At 55.9% G+C, this 24,950-nt stretch overlaps 1 protein-coding gene across 2 annotated transcripts; it reads right to left on the bottom strand.

Moving 5' to 3' along the window:
* Window positions 1–429: 429 nt before the first annotated feature.
* On the bottom strand, window positions 430–24,782 carry LHX6 (LIM homeobox 6). Of its 2 annotated transcripts, XM_046685376.1 has the most exons (10): window positions 24,454–24,782; window positions 23,210–23,281; window positions 22,647–22,829; window positions 22,168–22,289; window positions 13,082–13,302; window positions 11,057–11,157; window positions 10,748–10,843; window positions 10,358–10,532; window positions 7,112–7,215; window positions 430–2,578 (listed from the first exon to the last, which is right to left on the bottom strand). In XM_046685376.1, exons 1-10 carry the CDS (start codon window positions 24,535–24,537, stop codon window positions 2,558–2,560), a joined length of 1,179 nt encoding a protein of 392 aa, XP_046541332.1. In that variant the 5' UTR covers window positions 24,538–24,782; the 3' UTR covers window positions 430–2,557. The 2 variants fall into 2 exon arrangements, with proteins under 2 accessions (XP_046541332.1, XP_046541343.1); XM_046685387.1 differs by lacking the exon at window positions 7,112–7,215.
* Window positions 24,783–24,950: the final 168 nt, after the last annotated feature.

The following is a 24,950-nucleotide window of genomic DNA, read 5'->3' on the forward strand; positions in this document are numbered from 1 at the left end:
TCTTTTGCACCTATTCTGTGAACTCCTCATCTGATAGGATCCAGCTCAAGTGTCCCCCTCCCCCACAGCATGTTGGCGGGATCCGTCTGGTTACAACCAGACTGAGAGTCCTCCAGGGCAGACTCTGGCTGGGCCCTTCTCTGAGCGTGCAGAGCCAGCACAGGGACCAGCGGAGAGCATGTGTTCAGCAGTGGCCAGAGAACAGCAGCCACTCTGATGTCCTACGAAGCTTGGAGAAGAAACCCACCATCGTGCCTTCACAACGCCCAGGTCACTAACTGGGAAACAGTTTCAGCTCTCCTGGAAGAGGTGTGCGCTGTCCAGTAGCCCAGATGCTCTGGGGGCCAGGCCCGAGGCCTTAACCAGAGAGCAGGAAAGAAATGGAATCCCATGGCGTTCTGGATTTAAGTGCCAGCACTTCTACTTGCATTAACTTTATTTATTACACAAATAAGACATTTACAAAGCACAACATGAAAGGTATGTAACAAAACAGACATTGGTTTTACAAAAAAGTGCTTACAATTTTTTCCGTGTGTGTGTATTTTCCCCTCTTGTTTTGTATTTAAATAAATAGTCTTGATGGCCTGTACATTCCCAGGCTGCTCTAACAGGCTAGTGGAGACATGTCTGAACTGCAACATGCTATGACCACGTGATCCACGCAAGGAACAGACCCTGGGGGAGGCTCAAGGCAGAGTGGGTACTGGGTGACCCCAGGCAGGACTCGGCTGGCCACTGACTGACCATGTGGTTGTGCTTGGGGCTTTGATCATCAGGAGCAGAAATCAAAGGAAAGATTAGAGCCCCCCAGGCACCGGGGATCAGGTCCAAGTTGCTCCTGTTAGTGTCAGCACCCAGTGCAGGGCCTGGTAACGGTTCACTGGATGAGTTCTGGAAGGAGCTGCACTGACCACATCGTGAGTGATGCCTTCTCTTTGCCCTGAGTCAGCTGAAACCATCTTCAGCAGGGAAAGGAAGCGGGTTCCCTTCTTGGGCTGCACCCATGCCTAGCCCTCCCCCAGGTCCCAGAGCAAGAATGGCAGATAGGTTTTCATTTTAGGTGCCAGCTTCAAGAATTTGGATTCTGAAACCTTGTTCAGACTCAGTGAGATAGTGCTGCAATCGATTAGTGATGTCTGCCACGGGTAAAACCAGGGACAGCAGATACATATGTACCATGAGCTTGCTTTCCCTGTCCTAGAGTCTCCTTCCAAAAGCAACATTATCAGGTTAACCAAAGCAGGAAGGAGGACTTGGGCTAAAACATGCTTATGAGCAGCCTGTAGTGGGAAATGCATCGGGACACCAAGTAATTCTAAAATTACAGGATAAGCTTGGGACAAATGGTCGTCCCCTGAAAACATAAATCATGGTCTTGTGCAGCCCAAGCCCTTTTGTTTGAGGTGGAAGAGTTGCAGCAATATAGGGAGGATGTGAGCACAGCTGTGCCTGGCCTCCATTCTCAGGAGTGGGTGGGGCTGGCTCTGTTCAGGGCTGGTCGGGAAGCCTGAAGAGCCAGCTGGAATCCTGGGCTTGGCACACTCACCTAGACAGCAGGCACCCTCTCCTACTCAAAGATGGGTCCAGGATGAACATTTGGACTGCCATTCCCTGGGCTCTGTTCCCCAGACCCCCGTGAGTGGTCTCCCTCAAAGAAGTGGCCCCAGCACCCCTATCAGAAGTCAACAAGTAGCCAAGAAGGGCCCCCAATTCTAACCTGCCCAAACATTCAGAAATGTCATCACACAGATCAAACACCTTCTCTGCTGTGTCTCCAGTTAAATGCTGGATAACCAGGTGGGCGTTACCCCCACACACCACGAGTTTTCTCTTTCCTCTCCTTAAAATCTGCCACATCCTTCTCCTTGATAAACAAACCACTGGGGGTCTCTGTCCTCCCCAGCCCCCACCCATCCCCCTGCCTCTTGGTCTGGGCAGGCCTCCATCTCTGCCCTGTTGGGCCTCTCAGGGTTGGTCACTGTCTCTTCTCTCTCTGAATTAACTTGACATAACCAGACAGATGGAAATGATAAAATTAGAACATAGCTTTCCTTTGGGGACATCCCACAAACACTGTAGAGTTTTCCAGACAAAAGAAACAGAGTGGATAACATTGGGGGTTGTCGGCTATTCAGAATTCAGAGATGGTTCCAAGGAAGTAGTAAATAAAGGCCAATACGAGAGGAAAGAAAACCTGTAAATTAGGAGGCTGTTGGCATCGCACAATTCAATTCGGCCTTTTGCTATCATTATCAGCTTAAGTTGAAGATGACTCTTGTCTAAATGGGAAAAAATGGGCTGTTGTTTTCACCCTGATTCCAAACTTCAGGGAGCTCTGCCTTCTGAGAGGAGGACTCCGTGGTGCTCCTGGGGGGTTCTGGTTCTCAGCAGGAGAGGGGAAGGCCAGGCCCAGGGGCCCAGCTGGTGGTGGGCAGGATGGCAGATGGGGTGGATGCGGAGTGGGTGGATCCCGGCAGCGGCTCGGACACTGGATTTCAGCGGCTGAGTGGCAGCTGTGGGGTGCCCACGGCCAGATGCGGAAGGGCCGGCAGTGTTAGTACTGAAAAAGGATGACCTGCAAGAGGAGGGCATGGAAGGTGGCTGAGAGAGGGCCTGCCCCATCCAGCAGCCCCCCAGAGGTCCTCAAAAGGCATGGAGAATGAGGGTGGCTCATGGCCCGGATCTGGGTTCAAATCCTGGCTCTGTCACTTACTTGCTGTGGGACCGTGGGCAACTCATTTCACCTCCCTGAGCCTGTTTCCTCATCTGTAAAATGGGGATGGCAAAACCTGTCTCTCGGAAATGGGGGGACTCAGTGAGATACAAGAACAGCAGCAAATGTCTCGTGGGCAGTGCACCCTACAGCCGGCACTGGGTAAAGTGGCATAGGTGCATCATCTCACAGAAGCCTTGCCTCAACCCCACGAGGGCATCCCGCCATCCTCTCCATTTTACAGGGGAGGGCACTGAGGCTCAGGGAGGTGAAATCAGCAAGCCGACCATCACACAGCTAGGAAGAGGTGGACCCAGCACTGCAGCCCAGGCCTGGCTCTAGAGCAAGCTCTCTTCATTACACCACATGCCTCTACGTTTCCGAGGCCACCACAGTCACTGATGCTTACTGCACACTAGGCAATGGGCCAAGTACTTCACATGCACTCAGTCTTCACACAGCCGAGAGGCAGGCGGCTCAGACATGCAGGTGCCTGACACACACAGGGGGTGATCAGGGACGAACTACCCCTTCCCCTCTCCCTCTTCCACCTGAAGCCTCTCAGTGCCACCAACACAGCCAGTCCTCTGAAGTTCAGGTCAAGGATTACCAGCTATCTGGTCAATGGGATGTGCTTTTGCATAATGAAGTGTCAGGAGGAGGTTTCAAGGGGCCCAGGGACATCAAGTGGGTACAGCCTTATGGCTGTTCCATCAGGAATGCTACTTGCCCAGATCGGTTACCATGAGGAGGAGGTGGAGGAAAGCCATGGTGATGATCTCCACGAGAGTAATCATAGTCGTAACCAGCATCTATGGAGCCCTTTCTGTGTACCGGGCACTGTGCGAGGCTCTCTACATACATTATCGCACTTGTTATCAACAACAACAGGTGGTGGGAACTGCTATAATCCCCATTTTGTAGATGCAGGAACTGAGGCTCAGAGAAGCTAATTGTGTTCCTAGGTCTCGAAGTGAGAAGGTGGCAGAGCTGAGATTCAGAGTCTGCCCACTCCAGAGCTTGCACTGCACTGCCTCGCCACTCTCCTGGGCAATGCTCTCCTCTGGTCTCTGGGATGCCTGGCTTGGGGCTCTCACTAAGAGAAGCTCTCTCAACAGGGATGACTCTGGTACAATCCCTCCCCTCCACGGGTCTCAGTCTCCATCGGATCAATGACAGCTTTGTCCTGATTTCTAAGAGACTTCCAAGCTCTGAAATTGTGGGATCAGGGGCCATGACCAGGAAGAAATATGGTTCTGGAAACTCACAGGCATGTGTGGCCAAATGATGACATGAGAGAGGCAGAGAATGCTACCCCCAAATGCTCAGAGCACCGTTCTCTTGGCCAGGCTAGTGCTGGTCTTGATGAGTGGGTTCAGGGGGCTGCCCAGGGGGCACTGAGTCTCCTCAGAGCTATGCTGGCTCCGGCCTGGAGGGACTCAGCAGAAAGCGCACACAGTCCTACATGGACTGACTACATGCAGCCCACCAGGCCCCATGGGTTTGGCAAGATGTGGACAAAAAAAGGTTTCCAGGAGCCAGCAGGAAGGCCTGACGGTGAGAGGGCAGAAGGTCATGAAGGAGCAGGAGACATTTTCCTGCAGAGCTGCTGGATATCAAACTGGGGATGCGGCCCAGCACAAGAGAACTCTGGCTCAGCAGCCAAACCCAGGGGCCAGAAACCTTGTACAGCCAAAGCTGCCAGACCCCAGACCGGCTCATCCCTCAGGCTGAATGAGACATAACCACAAGCTTAACTGAGCAACCAGGAGACAAGGGCTTGTCACCAACCCCTGAGCCCAGCCCTAAACACTTCCAAGGCTCCCCCCGCCCTCCAGATAACGCCCAAGCCCCTCACTCAAGGGTCCAGGCCCTTTATTATGTGATCCTTGTGAGCTCCTCCCACCTCCCTGGGCCTCGGCCACACTAAACACCCTGTGGTCCCTCAAAGCCAGCCTCCCCCATGCCTCTGTGCCTTGGCACATGCTCTTCTCTCCATGTGGAACGCTCTTCTTCTTGTCCCCTGCTTCTCCCCTAGAACTCATCACTCCCTCTTCTAGGTCCTTGAAAGCCAGGTTCATCCCTCACCTCACCTGCCCTGTCACCCTGGGGTGTAGCTGCCTCCTGCTCTCAGCTACATACCTCCTGAGGACAAGGACCGTGCCAGGTTGTCTCTGCAGTCCCTGTGCCAGGTCAGACAGGACAAATGCCCTCTTGCAGTAAGGGGCAGCTCTGAGGCAGGTAGTCCTAGGATCAAGGCCAGCTTTGCCCGCACTCACCATGTGACCCCAGGTGAGCTACTGCCTTGTCTGAGCCCCAGTTTCCACAGGTATGAAACGGAGTCAGTCATAATCTTTCCCCCAGGGAGGCTGTGAAGGGTAAGGTCAGAGACAGCACGGTAAACTGTAAAGTGCTGTGCAAAAGGAAATGATTATTGAACTAGGCAGACTTCAGAGTCCAACCCACTTCCTGCATCCCTGGACAAGTCGTGTCACCTCTCTGAGCCTGTTTCCTTATCTTTACCATGAGAATGCCATCCTCATATCCACAAAGCAACCGAGAGGTGTCAGACAACATATGTAAAGTGCCTGCAGTGAACAGAGGAGCTGCTCAACAAACAGCAGCTCTCACTGTGAGTATGACAATCTCGGGGGGGGACATGCCTGAGGTGTGCTCACCCACCACCAGCTTCTGTGGGGTTCTGCATTGAGTCCTACCATTTACTTATAAACCTATCTGTCCAACTAGGCTGTTTGTATTTGCGTAGCACATATCTTCCCCCACGGTACCAGCACAAAGCTCAGTACACAGTAGGTGCTCAACCAGGAGATGGAGTAAGAGGGGTGTCCTGGAGGAGTGGTCCCCAGCCCTGGCCGTCTGCCAGAGTCACGTGGGCTGGGTATTACACTTGCAGATCCCTAGGCTCCATCCCAGGCCTCCCCGTCAGCTCTCTAGGGATGAGGCTGGGGAAGTCTGCATCTTTACAAGCAGCCCAGGTGATTCTGAGGCACACCCAAGACTCCACTCTGCTGGACCGGAGGGGCCCTGGGGGCCCTTCCAGCTCGAAGGCCCTGGCCCTCTCTCCCTGATCCCATACCTGCTGACTCCCGGGGCTCCCTGCCTCTCTGAGGACGCTACAGTGGTGTTTCTGAGGGAGGCCTCCAGGGCCTCCGACTGCCCCAGGACAGAGGCCACACTCCTCCACCTGGCAGGTGAGGCCCCACCTCTCACTCTTCTGCCTCCCAAGCTTGTGTGCCATTGACACTGACTTGCTCAGGGTTGCCTGAGAGCCATGGTGGTAATGCCTTCCCTGATGAACTCTGATTCAGCCTTCAGGCCTGGGCTCAGATCGTACCTTCCTCCAGGAAGTCTTCCTGTGTCTCTCCTGAGCTGCACCCTGACTCCCAGATCCCTTGGCTCCCCCATTACAGTTTGACCACACTGTGGTGTAACTGTGGGTTGGGGTGTGTCTCCCCCTTCAGACTGTGGCCTCATCAAGGGCAAGGTCCATGCTTTCCTCATCCCTGTGCTACTGGCAACTGCCCCGGGGCTCCTGTGCACAGACAGGACATGGCAAACGTTGGCTGAATAAATGAATAAGTGGATGAATGAATGCGCAGGTTCTCATTCAGGCTCTGTGACCTTGAGCTACCTGGTCATAATGTCTCCATTTCTAAAGTGAGGGGGTGCCTTAGAGCAGTGGCTTTCAAGGCTAACTGCAAGGTGTCTTGGAGCTGAGAGAGAGGTGGAGGTCCCAGTCCCTCTGCGGTTTCACCCACAGCAGCTCCAACCTCTTTCATCTGCATTATGGGTGATGAAAGATTAAACAAAGGGTTGTAGTGCATAACAACAAAGCTTCCAAGCCACTGGACTGGTGATTTCTCAGCACCCTTCTGGATGTTCAGGTCTTGATGCTTGAGACAATCAGAGATCTGAATTTCACAAAGGAGGCCTTGCCCGTTGACCAAGGTCACTTGCTGACCTGCTATCCCCTGACCCCCACCGGCTTAGGATATTCACTCCCAACAGACAGGAATAAAAAGGAGGAAGTGGGAGGAAGCAGGGAGACGGTGGGAGGCAAGGCGGTATGTGATATAAGCCCACCCTGGAACCGCAAAGTTTGAGCAAAGTAACTAAATTCACAAGTCTGAAAAAAAGAAGGCCAGCTCCTGGTGGGGGGACCGCAGGAAGGCCTTTGGAGTGGCCATGCCCATAGAACACCCTGGTACTTGCTCCAGTGACTGCCTCGGGGGCCCAGTGCGGGCCTGAGGATGCTGGGCAGAGAGGGTCAGTCCCAAAGCAGCGTGGTGCCTGCTAAGTGATGAGGAACGCTGCCAGAAACCCATCCCCAGGGGGGTGGCTCGGACCCATCAGACCCAACCTGGCTCCATTTACCTTCTCACCCCGGTTGGAGAGCGGCCCATCCATATCGGCTTTGAGGTGGACGGGGGGCGCGGTGTAAGGCAGCCGGCAGTGCACCTGCCCGCACTGTACCTGACCTGTGGAGGAGAGGATGCCTTGGAGCCCATCCCCCAGCCTCCATGCAGGATCCCACCTGCCCATGCTCATGCCTGATAGGGTGGGGCCCTTGGACCAGTTTCGCCTCTGCCACTTACCAGCTGGGTGGCCCTGGGCAAAATTTCAATAGCGTCCGTTGCAATGCTCTAGGTGAAAGTCTTTAAAATCTATAAAGTGCTATATGATAACTCTCCAGCTCACTGATAAACACACACTCATAAATGAGTATGTATTGAACACCTCCTACATGCAAGGCTGTATCCACCTATTAGGATCCTCCCTTGGTGCCTTGCACCCTCATATCTCCCAGGTACCACCACGGCTTTGCCCCCATTCCTCCTAGAGGACTCTGCACTCAAATGTCACCTTCTTCATGAAGCTCTCCCTGACCACCCTATTTATAATTGCAACCCAAGACCCTCAGCTCCACCCTCCCAGCCCTCCTCAGCTTTTTCTTCCTTGACAGTTAGCGTCATCTGATTTACTGTATACTGCTATTGTTTATTCGATATCATCTGTCTTTGCCAACTAGAAGGCAAGCTCCAATGAGGGTGGGAATTTTTGTCTGTTTTCCAAATTATAGATCCTTGTGGATTTCCAGCACATAGAATGAGGCATAACATCTAATAGGTACTCTTTATATTTGTTGAATGAATCTCCGTACCCTATTCCAACATCTAAAACTGTGGGGGGGAAGTCCATCCTTATGCCTGACCCAAATCTCTCATGCTTCAGACTCTTTACCATTACAGTGGAGAAGTCCATGGTCTCTCTCTTCCCTGTGCTTCATCCTCTTTGGTCACAGGGGAAAGAGCCCTGTACAGAGACTTACATTGATATGTAACTGGGGACCAGTCACTGTGCCTTTCTGAGCCACAGTTCCCTCATCTATAGAATAAAGCAATTGTATAAGATGGGGGACTCTTTATCTTGGGTGTTCTAGGAGGCCATGAGCAGCCTGAGATTATTACATGGAAAACTCTGTGTGTACGTGCATTATTCTGGGGTCTGGTTCCAATGCTTTTTATCAAATTCCAAGCTCTGTGGCTCCAGGAAACTCAGGATCCTGTCCATTTAGTTAACTGCAAAGCAAAGTGCTGACATGACTGTCAGTTATGAAGCAAGAGGCAGTGGGTCCAAATGCCCTTGACACTTCCTGCCCCAACACGGGTTCCACCTCAAGGGGAAGAGGCACGGGCACCTGAGCCCCTTCTCTAGGCATCAAAGACAGACCTAGGCTTGGTCAACAAAGTATGTGTGCAGAGTCCTGGCATGACTCCGGAGGGCATGGCCCCACTCCCAAGGGGGTCAGCTAGCTGTATTATTAACTCCACAGCTAGCACTAGCTGGTAGCCCAGGCTCCTGGTGCCTAGAGAGCTCCTGGTCCTTAGCACCTTTAACAGAGGAACTAGATCTTCAATGGGTTCTGTGCAGCCTGAACATAAGTCATTGTTTAGAAAAGAAAGAGAGAAAAAGTCCCTCCTACTCAGCAGATGGTTCAGAAACGGAACAAAACAAAGAGACATGGTTTCCAACTGGCAGCCCCGTGCAGTAGGCAGAACCGTGCACTCCCAGCTCTGCCAACCAGAACCACCACCACCATCACAAGAGAAGCTAATGCTCATCCAGCACTCACCAAATACTGAAGTCTTTAAGTCAATGATCTCATTTGATGGTCACAACGCTACTTTGAAACAATCATTTTTATTGTCCTCATTTTTACAGATCAGGAAACTGGTGTTCAGGAAAGTTAAGAAGCTTGCCCAATGTCACACAGCTAGTAAGCAGCAGGGATGGGATTGGAAAACCAGCAGCATGACACCAAAGCCCACACTCGCTCGATTATTAAGGAATACTGGCTCCCGCTAACATACTGTGGGTCCTTGGTTTCCTGATCTGTACAATGGGATAGTGATCTCTGACATTTAGAAACATGGTTAGTACAGTGTCTGACAAGTGGCAGGGACTCAGTACACAGCAGCAGTATCTCTGACCCTCCCTTCTCTTTTCCTTTTCCTTGGACCCAGAGAAGGGAGAATTTGAGTTTGTGGGTATGTCGTAGCCACTTCTGTTTTTCTGTTCACGCCTAGCTTTGAGGAAACAATCAATGGAAATAACCTCAAAGCAAAAAAAAAAAATCTGTGATCAGCCCTGCTCAACAGCAGATTCACTGAATGCTCATCCCCCAGAAAGGCACGAGGCTACTCCCTCTCTCCCGCTCAAAGGTCAGTCCACCATGACCTGCCCCCCACCTCACCCACAGTGCTCAGTCCCCACTGACATGCTTGCCCTCTCTCCTTTATTAGTTTATTGTCTCTCCACCCACCTCCCACTCCGAATGTGAGCCCCAAGAGCACACAGGCTTTGGTCTATTGTGTTTTATGTTGTATCCCAGAGCTTAGGAGACAGAAGGCGCTCAAAAAATATTTACTAAACACATGAGTGGATTCTCATAAGCCTATGAGCTAGCCATTATTAATGTCCCAGTTTACAGATGAGGAAACTGAGATTCAAGAAGGTTAAGTGATCTGCCCATGACCTCACAGCCCGATGTCCTCCAACTACACTGGCCTTTTTCTGCAACCCCAAATGCACTGGTGCCATGCGTTCTGCGGCAGGCTGTAGGTCTGCCTACATTCACTTCCTCTGCCACCCTGCACCCTAACTTCCCCACGCCGGGTCTCACTAATCCCACCCATCTTTCTGGTCGCAGCTTGCTGAGAGGTAGCATCTCCATACACTCCCATCCAGCACCTTTGCTATAGGAATCATCACAATTAAAACCACACGCTTATCTATCTGGTTATTGTTCCATGTCATCTTTCCCACCAGGACGCAGGCACCACCAGGGCAGGTGCTCTCCGTAGTCCTCGGGCCCTGGCACGGAGTGGGTGCTTGAAAAGTATTTTTTGAATGGCTACATTCTACTAAGGGTCCAGCCCCACTGAGGCAGAGCCCAGGAACTTAACCCCTCTCCCCAACTCCTAGGTCTGAGTGACTGCGGAGCCCACATCTTCGCCCATGAGGCTTGGTAAGGCCTCCCCAGGCCTCCGCAGCCCGCGCTCGCTCCTCCGTGCCCCCCTCTCCCGCAGGCCGGGCGGCCTGGGTGTCGCGGTCACTTACTCTCAATGTAGCCGTGCAGAGTGACCATGCGCGCCCGCTCGGGGCTGCTGAACGGGGAGTAGTGGATGTCGTCGGACAGGGCGGAGGGGATGCGGGACGGCGGCGCCCCGGAGGGCGGGACGGGATGCTGCGGTGTGTGCTTTTTATGACGCGCCCGGCAGTTTTGAAACCACACCTGGAACGACAGCCTCAGCAGCCTCAGCCTCGTGGGAAAGGGTCGCACGCGCAGCTGGGGGACCCCAGGCAGGGCTGCCTCGTCCGCTCCTGAGAAAGGGCGGCCGCGTGCGCCTCCGACCCGCTGCTCCGCAGCCTAGCAACGCGCTCGAGGACCCGCCCCCAGGCCCGTAGGCCCCGCCCCGGACCCGAAGGCCCCGCCTTCCCCGGCCCCACCTGGATGACCCTCCGGCTGAGGCCCGTCATGTCCGCAAGCTTCTGCAGCGTCTGCGCGTCGGGGTTGTTGTCCTGCGCGAACTGGGCCTGCATAACCTGTCGGCGCCGGGGGCCAGTGAGGCTCGAGAGTGGAGGTCGCCAAGGCCCCGGGCCAATCAGAGGCTCCGGCTCGGAGGCCACGCCCCAGGCAAATACAGCCCCTCCCCGCCACCCGCGGTCCGGGCAGAGGGGGCGGAGCCAGGAGCCTCTCTCGGCCCCGCCCAGTCCGAGGCCCCGCCCACACCGCCCCCTCGCAGCCCTCCCGGGTACCTGCAGCTGCTCAGCGGTGAAGGACGTCCGCGCGCGCTTGGCCGGCTTGGGCTGACTGTCCTGTTCCGAGGGCACTGCCCCCTCCAGCGTGAGGCCGTTCCCTGGGGGCGACAGAAGTGGCTGACCACGCGTCCCCATCTCTTCGAGTGGCAGCCTGGAAAGGACGGGGGTGGGGGGAGCTGGTCCCTGGAAGGGTCAGGAGCGCAGTTGGCCGGGAGTGGGGACCAGGGTCCTAATCCCTGAGCTCAGTCTTTGGGGAAAGGGCTTCCACTTCTGAGGGTCCGCTCAGCACCCGACGCTTCTCTTTCGGTGTGCCCTTTATGTCTCACAGCCCTGAGGACGGGCGACATTATCCTCGTTTTACAGCGGAGAAAACTGAGGCTCAGAGAGAAGAAAGCCCTTGCCCTGGACCTTTCGACTAGCATTCTGACAGCTGGCTAACGCTCGTGCCCCAAACTGGGCCCCCTCGAAGCTAAACTGAGGAAACCAAAGGCCAGTGGAGATAGAAGCAAGCAGGTTACAGAACTGTGATCCTAACTTTGTAAAACGGATGGAAGCAAAAAGGATGGAAGGATATACAGTAAAGTGCTGGAAGTGGAGCTACACTGACGAGTGCCATTACGGAGACTCTACTTTTAATACGCCTGCAACTGTTGAGTTTTTTACAACAATCATATGTAATCTTATTTCTCTAAGGTTTAATTTTGTTAACTGGAGTATATGTTAGCTTTTCTCTTTCCACTTACATTACTTGTACAATCACACTAAACATACTCCCATTTTATTTTTTAATACCTCATTTTTCTGAACACAAAGGTAATACATGCTCCTTATCAAAAACTCAGAAAATTCAGATAAGCACAAAGAAGAAAATAAAAAATACCAGTAATTCCACCGCAGTTCACAGTTTTTTTTTAATTAGGAAAAATACAATGTTGTAAGAAAAAACAAACATTCTAACATCCATACACAGAACATCTGGGAGGATATACACTAAAAGAGGGGTGGTGGCATTTGCAGTGATCTTTATTTTCTTCTTTGTGCTTAACCATCTTTTCTCAATTTCCTATAACGAATGTGTGTGTGTGTAAGTCTGAAAAGTCAAATAGTAGCCCAAACTGAGGGTTGGTCAGTAAAGGAGATCTCAAGCCTTTGAGCTTGCCCGCAGGGCAGGAGTCTGGGGTCTCACCTGGCTGTGAGAGCTCGTGTAACTGACAAGGCTGTGCCAGGAGTGGTCCTGGCTGGTCCAAGTTTGGAAGGAGCCTGGGGTCACGGATGGGTCATGGGTAGGGGAAGCTCTGACTCTGGGTTTCCATCTCAGCTCTCCTGCTGACTTACTCAGCTACTTGCAGGTAACTTCACAGAACCCCAGCTTCACTTGCTCCCCACGTAGGTCCACTTAGCCCTGATCAGCCCTGGCAGGAGAAAGTGGTGGCCCTGGTGTGGCCATGGCCAAGAACAATGTGGGGATTCCCGAGGCAAGGTGGTCCACACCCCTCCTCAGAGGCTCTGGGGATGGGGCAGATACTTTGTGACTCAGCCCCCACAATCCCTGGAAGACCTGAACCCTATCCCTGGGCCTATGTGTTTTGGGGAATCACAGTATCAAAGCCAGAAGAGATTTAGGAATCTTTCTAGTCTAACATCCATCTTGCACAGATAGGGAGATGGAGGCCCAGAGAGGAACGGTAACTTCATATGTCAGCACAGCATGCCAAAAGCAAAACTGGAGCGTGGATCTCAAGACTCAAAGGCCTTTCTCCTTACAGTCCAGGATGAAACCCCCATCCTCAAACCTCTGACTTGGAGCTGCTGGAGTGCCAGTTGGGAGAATAGGGAGCAGACGGTGGAGCCAGAAGGCATGCTTCGTGCGCAGCCCCACCCCCCGACGTTTCCTCCAGGTGATAAACGCAACGCTAGTCCCTAGTGGAGTGTGGACGCTTCCTGGGGTGCTGGGGTAGGGTGGGGTAGGTGAGGGCTGGGGGCAGAGGTGCGGCAGGGTGCTAGGCGGGGCGGGTTGGGTACCGTTCTCGGCGGCCCTCTTGAGGTTCTCAATCATGGTGTCGTAGTGGATGCGGCACAGCACCTTCTCCTCGACCAGGCCAAACTCCTCGCCCGTGGACAGCTGGCGCTTGCACGAGAAGCAGGCGAAGCAGGCCAGATGGTAGGCGTTGCCGCGCGCCCGCCGCACCCAGTCGCTGGCGTAGATCTGTCGGCCGCACCGTGCGCACTTGGTCCCAAATCGGCTGCGGGACATCGGGGCAGGGAAGGGGGTGGCGAGGCTTAGATGAGCCATCCGTATCCCCCTCCAAACCCCAGTGGCCCACCCGCGCCAGGGGCCTGGCCTCAGGGCCTAGGGTCACGAATTTTCCTTTGTCTGGATGCACCACCCTCTGCAGCCAAGTCCCACCTAGAAGGTGAGCTGGTGGATGGTTTTTATTTTCTTCTTGGTGCTTTTCAGAGTTTTCCAAATTTTCTACAATGATCACTGACATTTATATGTAACGATCGGCTCTTTAAAGTATTTTATTTGTTAGGGAAAATATAAAAATATTAATAATAGGCAAATTTTTGAGCACTTACCACATGCCCAGCATGTGCCCAATTTCATTTTGCAGATGAGGAAAATGGGGACCAGAGAGGTAAAGTAACTTGCACAAGGTCACACAGCTTGCAAGCATAGAAACCTAGCTGGTCTGTCTCCAGAGATGAATGAACTGTCCCCCAGCTGTAGATAAGCTCTCAGTTTCTTGGAAGCATAGACAGATATGCACTTCCTGGCTTTGTGACCCTGGGCAAATTGTCGAGCCCCTCTGAGTTCTCATTGTTCTTGCCCTGAGCTGAACTAGGTGACAGCAGCAACACAGCAGCAATGACGACCACTATTTAGTGCTTTGCAGTCCTATTAAGTAACCAGATAGTCCCAGACTCTGGAGGCCTGTGACATTCTAACATGAAATGTTTAAAAAAAAATCCCAAATCCCAAATCCAATGCCCCCTTCTCCCTTAAGACTTCCTTGGTTCGGCCTCTTCCCCTCTCCCTCCCGCTTTGTGGTGTGGCTATTAGGGAGCAGCCGCCTCCACCACCAGACTGGGAGCCCCCCCAGGAAGCAGCAGAGTCTAGTTCTCCTTGTGCCAGAAGCCAGCCCAAGGTCTGACCCCTGAGCACCAGGGTAGGTTTGTTCTTTAAGTGGATGACTCACCCTGTGACCCTGTCTCAACGTTTGGGGCCTCAGTCTCCTCTGGTGCACCCGCTATTTCACGGAATGGTGCCACCACTCATCCAGCCCCTCACGCTTAGAAACCTAAATCATACACTCCTCCCTGTCCTCAACCCCACATCCAAACAACCATCAGGTGCTGCTGGTTCCCTTCCCTAAGTATCTCTGGGACCACCTCCTCCTCTCCTTCCGCACCATTGCCCTCCAGGGCCGGGCTCCCATCATGCACCCCTCACTGCCAGTCTCCACCTTGGTTTCCCAGTGTCACCCCTGCCAAGTCATCCTCCACACAGCTGCCACAGCCAAGTTTCCAGCATGCACACTGAATCCTGTCCTCGCCCTGCTTAAAGTCCTTTGATGGCTCCACTCTGGAGCCTGGATCTGGATCTGGCCCGAGACCCTTGGAGTTTACAAAGCCCAGCAGACCACATCCTCTCAGGCTCATCTACTCCCTGACCTTCCTGAAGATCCCCCACCCCACACCCAAGCGTGAGTCCCAGTCAGCCCCAACGGAAGTTCATTCCCCAGGTCTTTATGGCCCCCTCTGAAGCACTTTCCCACCCCAGGCCTTTGAGGGGCTGTTCCCTTTTCCCACACGCCCTCCCAGAAGATTCCACAACTCCCAGCACCACCCTCTCAGCGCTGATCACAGCGATTTGTAGACGTCTGGTTCCTTGGCTCTCTCTTCCATCCCTGGCATTCCTGGGAGAGGACCAAGAAGATTTGCCTCTGTGTCCCCAGGGCCGGCACACTTCCACCTGGAGGAGCGCTGGGAAACGCCTGTGAGTATGTGGAGGAACCAGACCAGCAAATGCGCTCTGGTTACAGCTTCGCCTGCCTTGGAAATGCAAGCAACTGCCGGTTGAATAAACGCTCTTGTGTTGAACTGAGGGCGGAGCGCAGAGGCCTCGGCCAGCCCCAGCTCCCAGACTTGACCCCAAGGCCGCTCCCTCCAAGGAGCGCAAGGACCCTGCCGCCCGCGGCGCGGTTCGCTCAGGACGCGCTGGGGGCCTTTGCCGCGTCAACCGCCCCCTAAACAGAGGCAGTTCCCGACCTCGGAAGCTCGGCTTCCCCAGGTGAGAGCCCAGCACAGCCTGTGGTCTCTGTTCCCAATCCCTCAGTAAAGGGAAGAGGAAACCGCTTTGCCCATCTCAGCCTCCTCCCGCCATGGGGCTGACACCGGTTCCGATGCCCGGCTCCGGATTGCGAGCACTTTCAGGCCTCCGAGAGGGAGAATTCGGGCCAGCTGTGAGCGGAGCCCTCGCTGCGGTCCGTAGTCCTGGGCTGCAACTCCTTTATTGGACCCGCTCCGCTTCGCCGCAACCGCGTAAGGTGGGGACTATGGTACCCACTTTGCACACGTGGAATCAGAGGTTCCGAGTGGACAAGTGACTTGCCAAGGACCACACCGAGTGTGTGGGGCCCGGGCCGAGTTTTTATCCGAGGTGCCAAAAGGACCTAGAACCTGCGGAAGCAGCCGGACGGGAGATGAGTAGAGTTGAATCCCGGGTGTATGAACAAGAAAGGGGCCTCGTCTGACCGCGTCGCGTCTCCACTCTGGGTCGCGGGTCCTGGAAACTCCAGCGCTCGGGGCCTGGGGCCCAGCCGGCTCGGAAGGAGGGGAATGCAAAGAGCGGGACTAGCTGGGGAAAGGAAGGTCCCAGCCTTCAGACGCCAAGTCAGAGCAGTTGCGTCTCTTGCCTGTGGTCTCCGTGCGCCCGGGCCGGTGCGCTGCGCCGGAGGGTACGTTCCCGAGTCCTTGCGCTTGGCTCTGCGAGATTCATCGTCCTCGGCCGGGAACCCGTCCAAGACTCCCTGTGCACCCCTGATCTTCCGGCTCCACGAGTCCCCGACGCCCGGGCGCATTTTGCACCTATACTGGCCGCTCACAGTGCCTCTACCCCCTTGCTCCGAGGCAGCAGCCGATAGTGACCTCTGAGCAACTTTCTCACTCTCCGCGCGTCACCGCAAATGCCAGGAGCTGTCCCCAGCCTTAGGATCTCCCTGCGCTCGCCGTGGCTCAGCCCAGTTAACGAAATCATCCTCGCGCTGGATCCTTGGATGGGGGTAGGAGGTCGTTATGCAGTTTTGAATGCGTTGCGGGCCTCTCCTGAAGCGTGTCCCCCACCCAGGGCAGGAGTCGGGAGCACAAACAAGGGGCAGGAGGTGGCTTACGGATCGAGGCTCTGACAAACCGACAGACTCCTTCCCAGGCGGGCTGCGAGGCCCGAGCCGCCGGATTCCGGAAGCAGCGAAATCGGCAGCGAAGACAACGAAACTTCAAGAAAGGGGTGTTCGGGAGCTGCGAAGGGAGCGCCAAAGGGATTAGGGGGCGCGGCTACCGTCCCCAACCCCAAGCCTTGTGCGCGCCCCTTCCTGAGTGCCGGCGTGCGCCCGTGGGGCAAAGGCGCAAAGAACAGTGGCGCTTTGGGCATGGAGAGGTGTCCGACAGATGCTGCGCATCCTGGCAACTACTGAAAGGAATAGGGTCGGCATCGCGCGCCTCCTTGCCCTCTCTCCCCTCAGTAGGGAGCAGAGGTAACTGGGTACCCTTGGCTGTGCAGTGGGAACTGAGTGCCTTTGACCAAGTCAGGCTCGCTCTCTCGGCCTACTGCCCCTGGATACCGAGTAGGCACTCAGTAATTATTTGTTGGATGAATGAGCCTCAACGAAAGAGCTCATCGGAGCTTCAGTATGACCCCTTTCCCTATTACTAACCTACCCCTTTTCTGCATGAGGAAACTGAGGTTCAGAGTGGGAAGACCAATGCTAGTTATGAAGCTAGCGAGCCAGAGAGCCGAAACTCAAACCAGGTTCAATTTGCTTTGCGTTCAGGACGTTCCCTTGACGGCCTTAGAGAGATTCTATGAGGCAAACAAGGGGGCTCAGAGGTAGAGCCCTTCCCATCCCCTCTGCTCCTTCTGTTCTGGGAAAACCCTTAAGAGAAGAAGCCAGAAAAAAACAGAACCAGCAATTAAGAGGTTAAAACGCCCGGCGCCTCCGAGGTCCTGGCCCGAGGCCCCTCCCCCGAACTCCCCTCTTCGCTCCCCCAACATCTGTCCCCCAACAGCTGGCGGCCGCTGGGCTTCTCTCTGCCGCGGTGGGGGGCCGCTTCCCAGCTCTGAGCCTCCCTGGGGACCCTCGCTTTGGGGGAGGGGGTGGGGGTTCTCCCGCTTGAGCCCTCGGTTGGAGCTCAGGCTCAAGGCGGAAGGAGGAAGGCTGGGGGCTTGCCCTAAGTCATTTGGGCCACGCAGGGGACAGGAACTCCAGGCGGCAAACCCCCCATAGCCCAACCCAAGGCACTCTCTGAAGCCCACCCCCATAAACACAAGGAGAGGTAGTTAACCCTTTACTCCCCACTCCCATGGCCAGGAGGCAAGCAGGCCAGGGACCATGGTGACCTGATCCTGGCAAAGTTGCTCCAGTCACAGCCTCTGAGGAAGTCACTCCTGCACTAGTGTTCCCAGGGCCCCCCCAGGGAGAGTCATATGTCAGAGCACACAGTGCGTACTCCCTGTGTGAAGCCAAGCAAACAGGGCAGGGAATCTTAGGGCCAGCAGAGGGGGTCTTTGCCATTCCATGGGCTCCACCTTACAGAGGGGCTGCTGACATATCTCACATATAGAAGGAGAGTGCTGAATGATTAGACACAGGGATGGGGGAGTCAGGCAGCCATGGGCTTATCCGGGCTCTGCCACTTATGAGCTGTGTGACCTCACCTCTCAGGGCCTCAGTTTCCCCTCCTATAATGTAGTGATTATGAGGGTATCATACTGACTGGGTAGACCTGAGGATTCAATGAGATAAAACATCTAAAGGGTTAACACAGTTTCTGGCTTAGAGGAGAGCTCCACATATTCTCAGAAAGGGGGTCCTCACAGCCTGCCAGCCCCTCTTCCACTTTCTCTCACTGTGTGACCCTGGCACATCACTTTCCACTGTCCCAGACATCAATCTCCCCAACTATACAATGGTCAGGGTGCTTTGGGAGGCTGAGGGGGCCAGGAGGGCACTGCAGATCAGCCCACGCCCCCTTTGGGGGGCAGCAGCTGCAGGATGGTGGGCGGCAGGAAGCTGTCTGGGATGGTGATTGTTGAGCACAGTGGAGATGTGAATGCCCCAGAAAGGAACACTATTTTTTTCCCCAGGACTTTTCTTCACTTCTTGGAAGGAAATAGAAAGAAAAATGGTCTTACAAAAAAAGTAAAGAAATTAAAAGCAACAGCACATTTCCCTGGTGGTAATTTTTTTCTGCTAGGACTCGGGGTGTGAGGGGAGGTGGGAATCTCATCAAACCCATAAGGGCTGGTAAGGTCCCTGTTTGGAAGGAGAGCTGGAGAAACTGAGGCAGAGAGGTCCAGTGACCTTGCCAAGGGCACAGACAGTGGAATACCAACCCCTCTCAATAATGCAAATGAGGCAAGGGCAGCACTGGTCCTCTGGACTCCCTCCATGCTTTGCAGCCTCCCACCCTGGTGAGCTTGGAGTGCCTTCCTAAACTTCTAACTTCCTGAGTCCCCATTGCTGCCAGCTCTGCCAAAGGAGACTGAAGGAGGGTGTCCAGGAGGGTGTCCAGGAGGGCAAGATGAGGGATAGAACTGGGGAGACACCTTCCCTTGGGGGATAAGACCAGAGGCCACAGGATCATGGGAGCCCCCAATGCCTCCTCCATGGGATCTTGATCACTTCCTCCCTCCCCCTCCCCCATTGAGAAATTTTGACCTCTTTTTGGACAAATGCTCGGGTCTGTATCTGTATCCAACCAGATCCTTGGCCTTGGGCTTCAGGAAGCAGAGGGCTCAGAAACCCAGTGCGTGGCCCCTCCCTGAGCCCCAGCTCTAGAGAGGGGAACTCTGCCTCCCACGCCACCATTCATGCTTTCTCCTGGAAGAGCTCCCTTGCAGCAGCCACCCAGAGCATGGGCTGCTGCTCAGAGCAGACAATAGTCCCCGCCTGGCAATCCGCCGGCTTTTTCTTTCCCTTTTTGTGGGTTTTATTATTTTTGTTACAGGTGGGGCTGCCAGGGATGGGTTATGCCTGCAGGGAAACCTGGCTGGGAGAGAAATGCTCAGAAGAGCCAAAATTCTTCCCTCATCCCAGGGAATGTGAGCTTTTATTTCCTTCATTTTCTTAACCAAAAATCTGTTTTAGTTTTGCTTTGGGGGCTCTTGTCACTGCAAAAGGGTTAATGCTCAGAACCTGCAGCCCAGAAATGGCCTGGCCCCATCTCTGCTCCCCAAACTGCGTGAGGAAATGCCAACAGGGGATTGTGCCCGGAATCTACTGACAGTGGTGACAATAGTGATCATCTTGGCACCCACAGTACCTGCCATTTAGGGAGCACTACTGAGCCTTCCTCCCTTCACTGGCCTCCTTGGCAGCTTAGAGAGATAACTCTGGAAGCAAGACAGTGAGGGCAGAGAGATGCAGTGATTTGCCCAAGGTCACACAGTGATTCAGTGTTGGCCTGATGAAGCCCGGTCTATGCCTCTCCCCACAATAACTGCACATCCCATCCCTCACTCCATCCTTTATTCTGGAAGGGGGACTCCAGTGGAGGTTCTGAACAGTGGGGTCAGGATGTGAGTTTTGCCTCATCCTTGAAGGTCTAGTAAAGCACAGCATCCAAGGAGGCTTGGTCCAGCCTGGGCATGAGCTGGGACTGAAGAAGCAGCGAGGAAAGGTGGGCAAGTGACTCATAGGGCTGCCAGGTCCATCGCCACCAGGAGAGCCAGGAGAGGGTTCACCCCTGTCTTACTCTCCAGGAGGAGGCCGAAATATCATCATGTTGGGTTCCGTAAGCTGGAGCCTTGTCCCTGGCTAGCTGAGGAGCCCAAAGAGTCCCTAAATGGCAGCTGGCTTGTATTTTTTTTTTTATCAACTGGAGTCAGGTATAGAGCAGGGAGGTGGCTAGACAGGGACTCTAACCTCCATTTCCTGCCCTGGCTAGCCAATAGTCAGATGAGACAGTGGGAGGAGATATCGCACTCTGGTTACACACCATACAGTGATAACTTGGCTCTAACACACACACACAGTGGTCCACAAACCCCCGTCCACACCACACCCTTGAGCCCTCAGTGCCTGGGTTAAGGCCTTAAGCAGGAATGCCATCTGGGGGGATGGGGGGGGGAAGGACAAGATTTCAGAATCCTCACCCTCTCACCTCTGGATCCCTGTCCAGATATAATCTTGTCCTGACCACCTTGCACAAAACACACACAGACACACACACCAAGTCCCAACATTCACACATAGACACAGACTCTGGACACTCACACATGAACTTAAAGACAAATGCTGGTCATAAAGGAACACACGTTTTGTCCACACACCCCGACCCTGCTCGGTGACACATTTCCCCAGAGCCACTGCACAGATCCACCGAGATAGACTTACATACACTCCTTGCACGCTGAGTCCTAGGCACCTGGTAGACCCCCCCCCCCCCCCCCATGCACACCCCAGCTGCACACCCATACACAAAAGAAGAGCCCACCTCTTGAACCATGCTTCCTAGGGTTCCCCAGAGTACCCCAGCCCCAAATGCTGCAAATTTCCACCTAGATTCAAGGTCCCCTCTTTCTAAGTCCCCAGAGACTCAATGCCGGTGATAGCGAGGTGGGCATCGCCTTCCACTACATTCCCTGGCTCTCAGGGGGACTCTCTGGGGCTCCAGTCTTCCCGGGAAGACTGAAGACATGACCTCCCCCGAGGCAAGGATGGGAAGGATGTCTGTGGGTTGGGGGTGGGGGGAGGAGGTTAAGGCAGTAGCTTTCTCCATTTCCTGAGAAAGTCCCTTGGGAACAGGCGCCCCTCCCAGGAACCAATCCCACTCCACTCTCTTTGGACTCCGTAGGTCCCCTGGCCCGCATCAAGCCTGGTTCAAGATTCCCGCCAGGATACGGACTGGGCGGCTGCGCCCCTGACCTCGCAGTGACCTCGACCTCATGACCGGGTCAGGCCCCAGCCGCGTGGTTAGAATCGAGGCGCGCGCAAGCGGCGGAGACGCCGGCGGGAGGATGAGCCGAGCTGCGGTCGAGAGCTGCGGGGACGCGGCGCAAAGAGCGCAGCCCAGGGTGGTCCTACTCAGGGCCCTGGCTTCCGCGCCCGACTCTCCCCCTTCCTGTCCCGGAGCCCCAAAGTCCGAGCCTAGACCGGGGAGAGGCTGCAGCCGGGGCCGGAAACGACGACGGAGCTGGGACTGGAACGGGCGCCTGGGACCCAGGCAGGACCCTAGCAGACTCGACATGCGACCCTCGAGCGACGCCAGTGTCTGAGCTGAGGCGGAGCCGGAGAACGAGGTTGGGGCTTAGGACAAGGCGCTTGAATGTGGGGTTGCATCTGAGACCGATGCGAGACTAGTGCTTGGAGCCGCACCAGACCCGAACCCAGAGCGGAGCCGAAGTCAGAACCGGGGCAAGAGTCTGGAGCCCAGCTCAGGGTCCGGCCGGGAGAGACGCCGGCACGGCTGAAGTCGGAGTAGGGTTGGAACCCAGAGCCGAAGCGCACTGGAGATGCAGCCAGATCGCGGCTGGGGTCTGAACCGGTCGGGGCCGGAGCCGGGGACATCAGAACTCGACCGAGGCGCTGGAGGTCGGAACTGGAGCCTGAGACTCAGGCAGGACCCAAGACGGAGCCAGAGACGCGACTGAAACCGAGTGGGCCGCAGGAATCGGAAACAAATCTCGGGCCCGGACTGGTGCCGGCACCCGGGCGCGGCCTGGAGCTCCTGGTTCGTGGCGCTGAGAGCCGGCGGTCTGGGCCGGCGCGGCGCGCCAGGAGCGCACTCAGGACGGAGCCAGAGACTACGCGCCGCACAGGCGGCCACCGCGCGCGCCTGGGGGGCCTGCCTGCGGCGACACTGCTGGCCCGGCGGCCGCAGCCTACCTGAAGTAGTCCATCTTGCAGAAGATTTCCTTGTTCTTGATGTAGCAGCTGTTCTGCTGTCTCAACGACGTGCGACACACGGAGCATTCGAGGCACCGCACGTGCCAGATGAGGTTGTTGACCTGTGAGGGGGCGGAGTGGGAGGTGGCTCAGCGCGGGCCTCTTTTCACGCCCGGCCCCAGCCTCCCCGGACCCATTTGCAGACAGAGATGCTGGAGCTCTGAAGGTGCATGTGACTTCCCCATTTTTCTTCTGTAACACTGAGGCTCGGGGAGGTAGAAATAAAGTCTCCCCATTTTTCAAACGGGAAGCCGGGGGCGCAGAGAGACGCTAAGACTCGCCCAAAGCCACGCAATCAGGCAGCGGCTGAGCCAGGATTCGGAATTAAGTGGACCTGGTGCCGGCGTTGCTTCCTTGCAGCCCAATGGGCTGCAACCCACACCCCGCCACACACGGGCAACACCCCACTCCTGTCTCACCTTGAGCAGATACCGGTCCAGGATCTCAAGGCCACAGCTGGAGCAGATGTTCTTGCCGGCGGACGGCACGGAGGAGGCGGCAGAGGGCGGTGAGCAGACAGACGGCGTGCTGGGCGTACAGGGGGAGGCTCGACCCTCGTCCTTGTCCAGAGCTCCTGCCAGGGCCTCGGCGTCCGACTGAGCCTGCAGTGGGGGAAAGAGTGAAAGCCGAGCGCTGAGCCCAGTGCCCAGCGTTGCCGCTGCCTCAGAGACAGGTCTGGGGCCCCAGCGCACCAACTGACAACGAAATTCCCCCGAGACGCCGCGCCATGGGCTAGAGGACAAGAATGGAAGGGCCCATTGGAGAGAAAGGGACGGCCCCTACTTTTAACACGTGCGTCCTAGGTGCCAGGAGTGGTCAAAGCCCACATTCCCGGCAGGAAAACCGAGGCTCAGAGAGGGGCGGCGCCCTCCGGGAGTGCCCCAGCGCATGGACAGCGGTTCGGGGCCCGAAAGCCGGGCCAGGTCCCCAGGACAGGGCCGCCGGGGCACCTGAGACCGAAGGCAGGGCCGAACGAACTCACCATGGCGGGCGGCGCGGTCCCTTCAAGGCAGCGGGTGGTCGCTTTGCAGCCGGACCCTGGCTGGGCCATCACCTGGGGGAGGGGGGGGGGAGGGAACGCAGGCGGCGGCGGCTGCAAAACTGGCTCGGCGCAGCCTGAGCCCAGCGCCTCCCCGCGCCTGTTATATAAACCGGCGCGGAACAATGAGTCCTAACTTTGTAGTGGGCATTTAAAGCCCTTCCCCACAAAAGCGGTGTCTCTCTAATGAAGCAATTTGAATTTGGATTGGATTTTTTCCCTCTCTCTCCCCCTCTCCCTGCACTTAACCCGTGGCTCTTGAAGTAATCGCTTAGTTCCCTTGCAATCCAAGCCTCTGAGGGGGAAAAAAAACACGCGCACACACACAAACTACCTGCAATTAGAAATTGTCGTGAATGCCCAAGATAAGAGGTAGCCAGAGTGTCAATTCCAACTGTCAATCAGTGAGATCCATCAGGCCGCCCAAAGAATTGCAAATTTGATTTTTTAATGGTAGTAATTAAAAATCGAATTTTTTCTCTCTCCACCCACCCCCCTTCCTCGCTCCCTTCTCCTCCTCTCGGCACAAAATGCAAAAAGGAGAAAAGAGAGAAAGAAAGAAAGAAAGAAAGAAAGAAAAGAAAAAGATGGGGGGTGGGAGGCGTTTGAAGAAAATAAAACCCGGAGCGCTGGGAGCATCAGCCCACGGGCCGGGCGCGCGCCGAGAAATTGATGCGGCAATACTGACACGGATTCAGGCACCTTTCGAGGGCCAATCGGAGGGAAACCCAGAACAAAATGGGGGCCAGATCGGGGGCGAAACGCGACCAAAAAGAGAAAACAGAGGCATCCAAAAGGCGGAAAAAGCACCCTCCAGCCCCTCGGCGCGCCCGGGACCGGCCCCGCGTCGGGATCCTCAGCGTTGCGGCCGCACAACCCCCGGCGCATCGGCGCTATCAGCGCCTATTCAGACGGACAATACCCGCCTCGCCTCCTCTTGATTTCGCCTGTGTCTTTGCTAAATCGCTTTTTGAGAAATTCCTCCAACATTTGCATAATGTGTTCCCGCTTTCCGCGACCCCCCCTCGCGCTCGCGCGCGCGCTCACACACTCACAGACACACACTCACAGGCGCACCCCCGCACCCCTCCTCCCTGCTGCTGCCCGCCACCCGGCCCGGCCCGGCTGGGTCCCGGCCCCTGCCCTACCCTGGCCCGGGCCGCTCGCCCACTCGCTCGCTCGCTCACCTGGTCGGCGGCGGGGCCGCCCTCGGCCGGCAGCCGGCAGCCCTCGGGCAGCGCCGGGGCGGCGTTCTCATGCTTCCAGTACATGGGCCGGGGAGCGGCGGACTCAGAGGGCGCGCAGCGCGGAGGGGGGCCACGGCCGCAGTGGGAGCAGAGGCTGAAGCAGGAGCAGGAGGAGAGCGGAGGCGCCGGCCCCGCTGCCCCGGGCCCGGCCCCAGCCCCCGCCCCCGGCCCGCGCGCCGCCCCGGCCTCCCCGGCTGCAGCCGCCGCTGCCTCGGAAGAAGGTCCCGACAAACTTGGAGAGGCCCCCGCCCCCTCCTTCTCCTCCTCCTCCCCCTCTTCGTAGTCCTCCTCCTCCTCTCCCTCCTCCTTGTCCTCCTCCCCCTCCAGCTGCGGCGGCGGCCGCCCTGCCGCTGGAGCCCTGCTCGGTTCAAGATGAGTCATGCGTGACCAATCCCCTCCCTGCCAAGGGAGAGCGAGACACACACAGAGAGGCAGCG

This window comes from Equus quagga, chromosome 1, assembly GCF_021613505.1.
Source record: "Equus quagga isolate Etosha38 chromosome 1, UCLA_HA_Equagga_1.0, whole genome shotgun sequence".
In the NCBI taxonomy this organism is placed as follows: domain Eukaryota; kingdom Metazoa; phylum Chordata; class Mammalia; order Perissodactyla; family Equidae; genus Equus; species Equus quagga.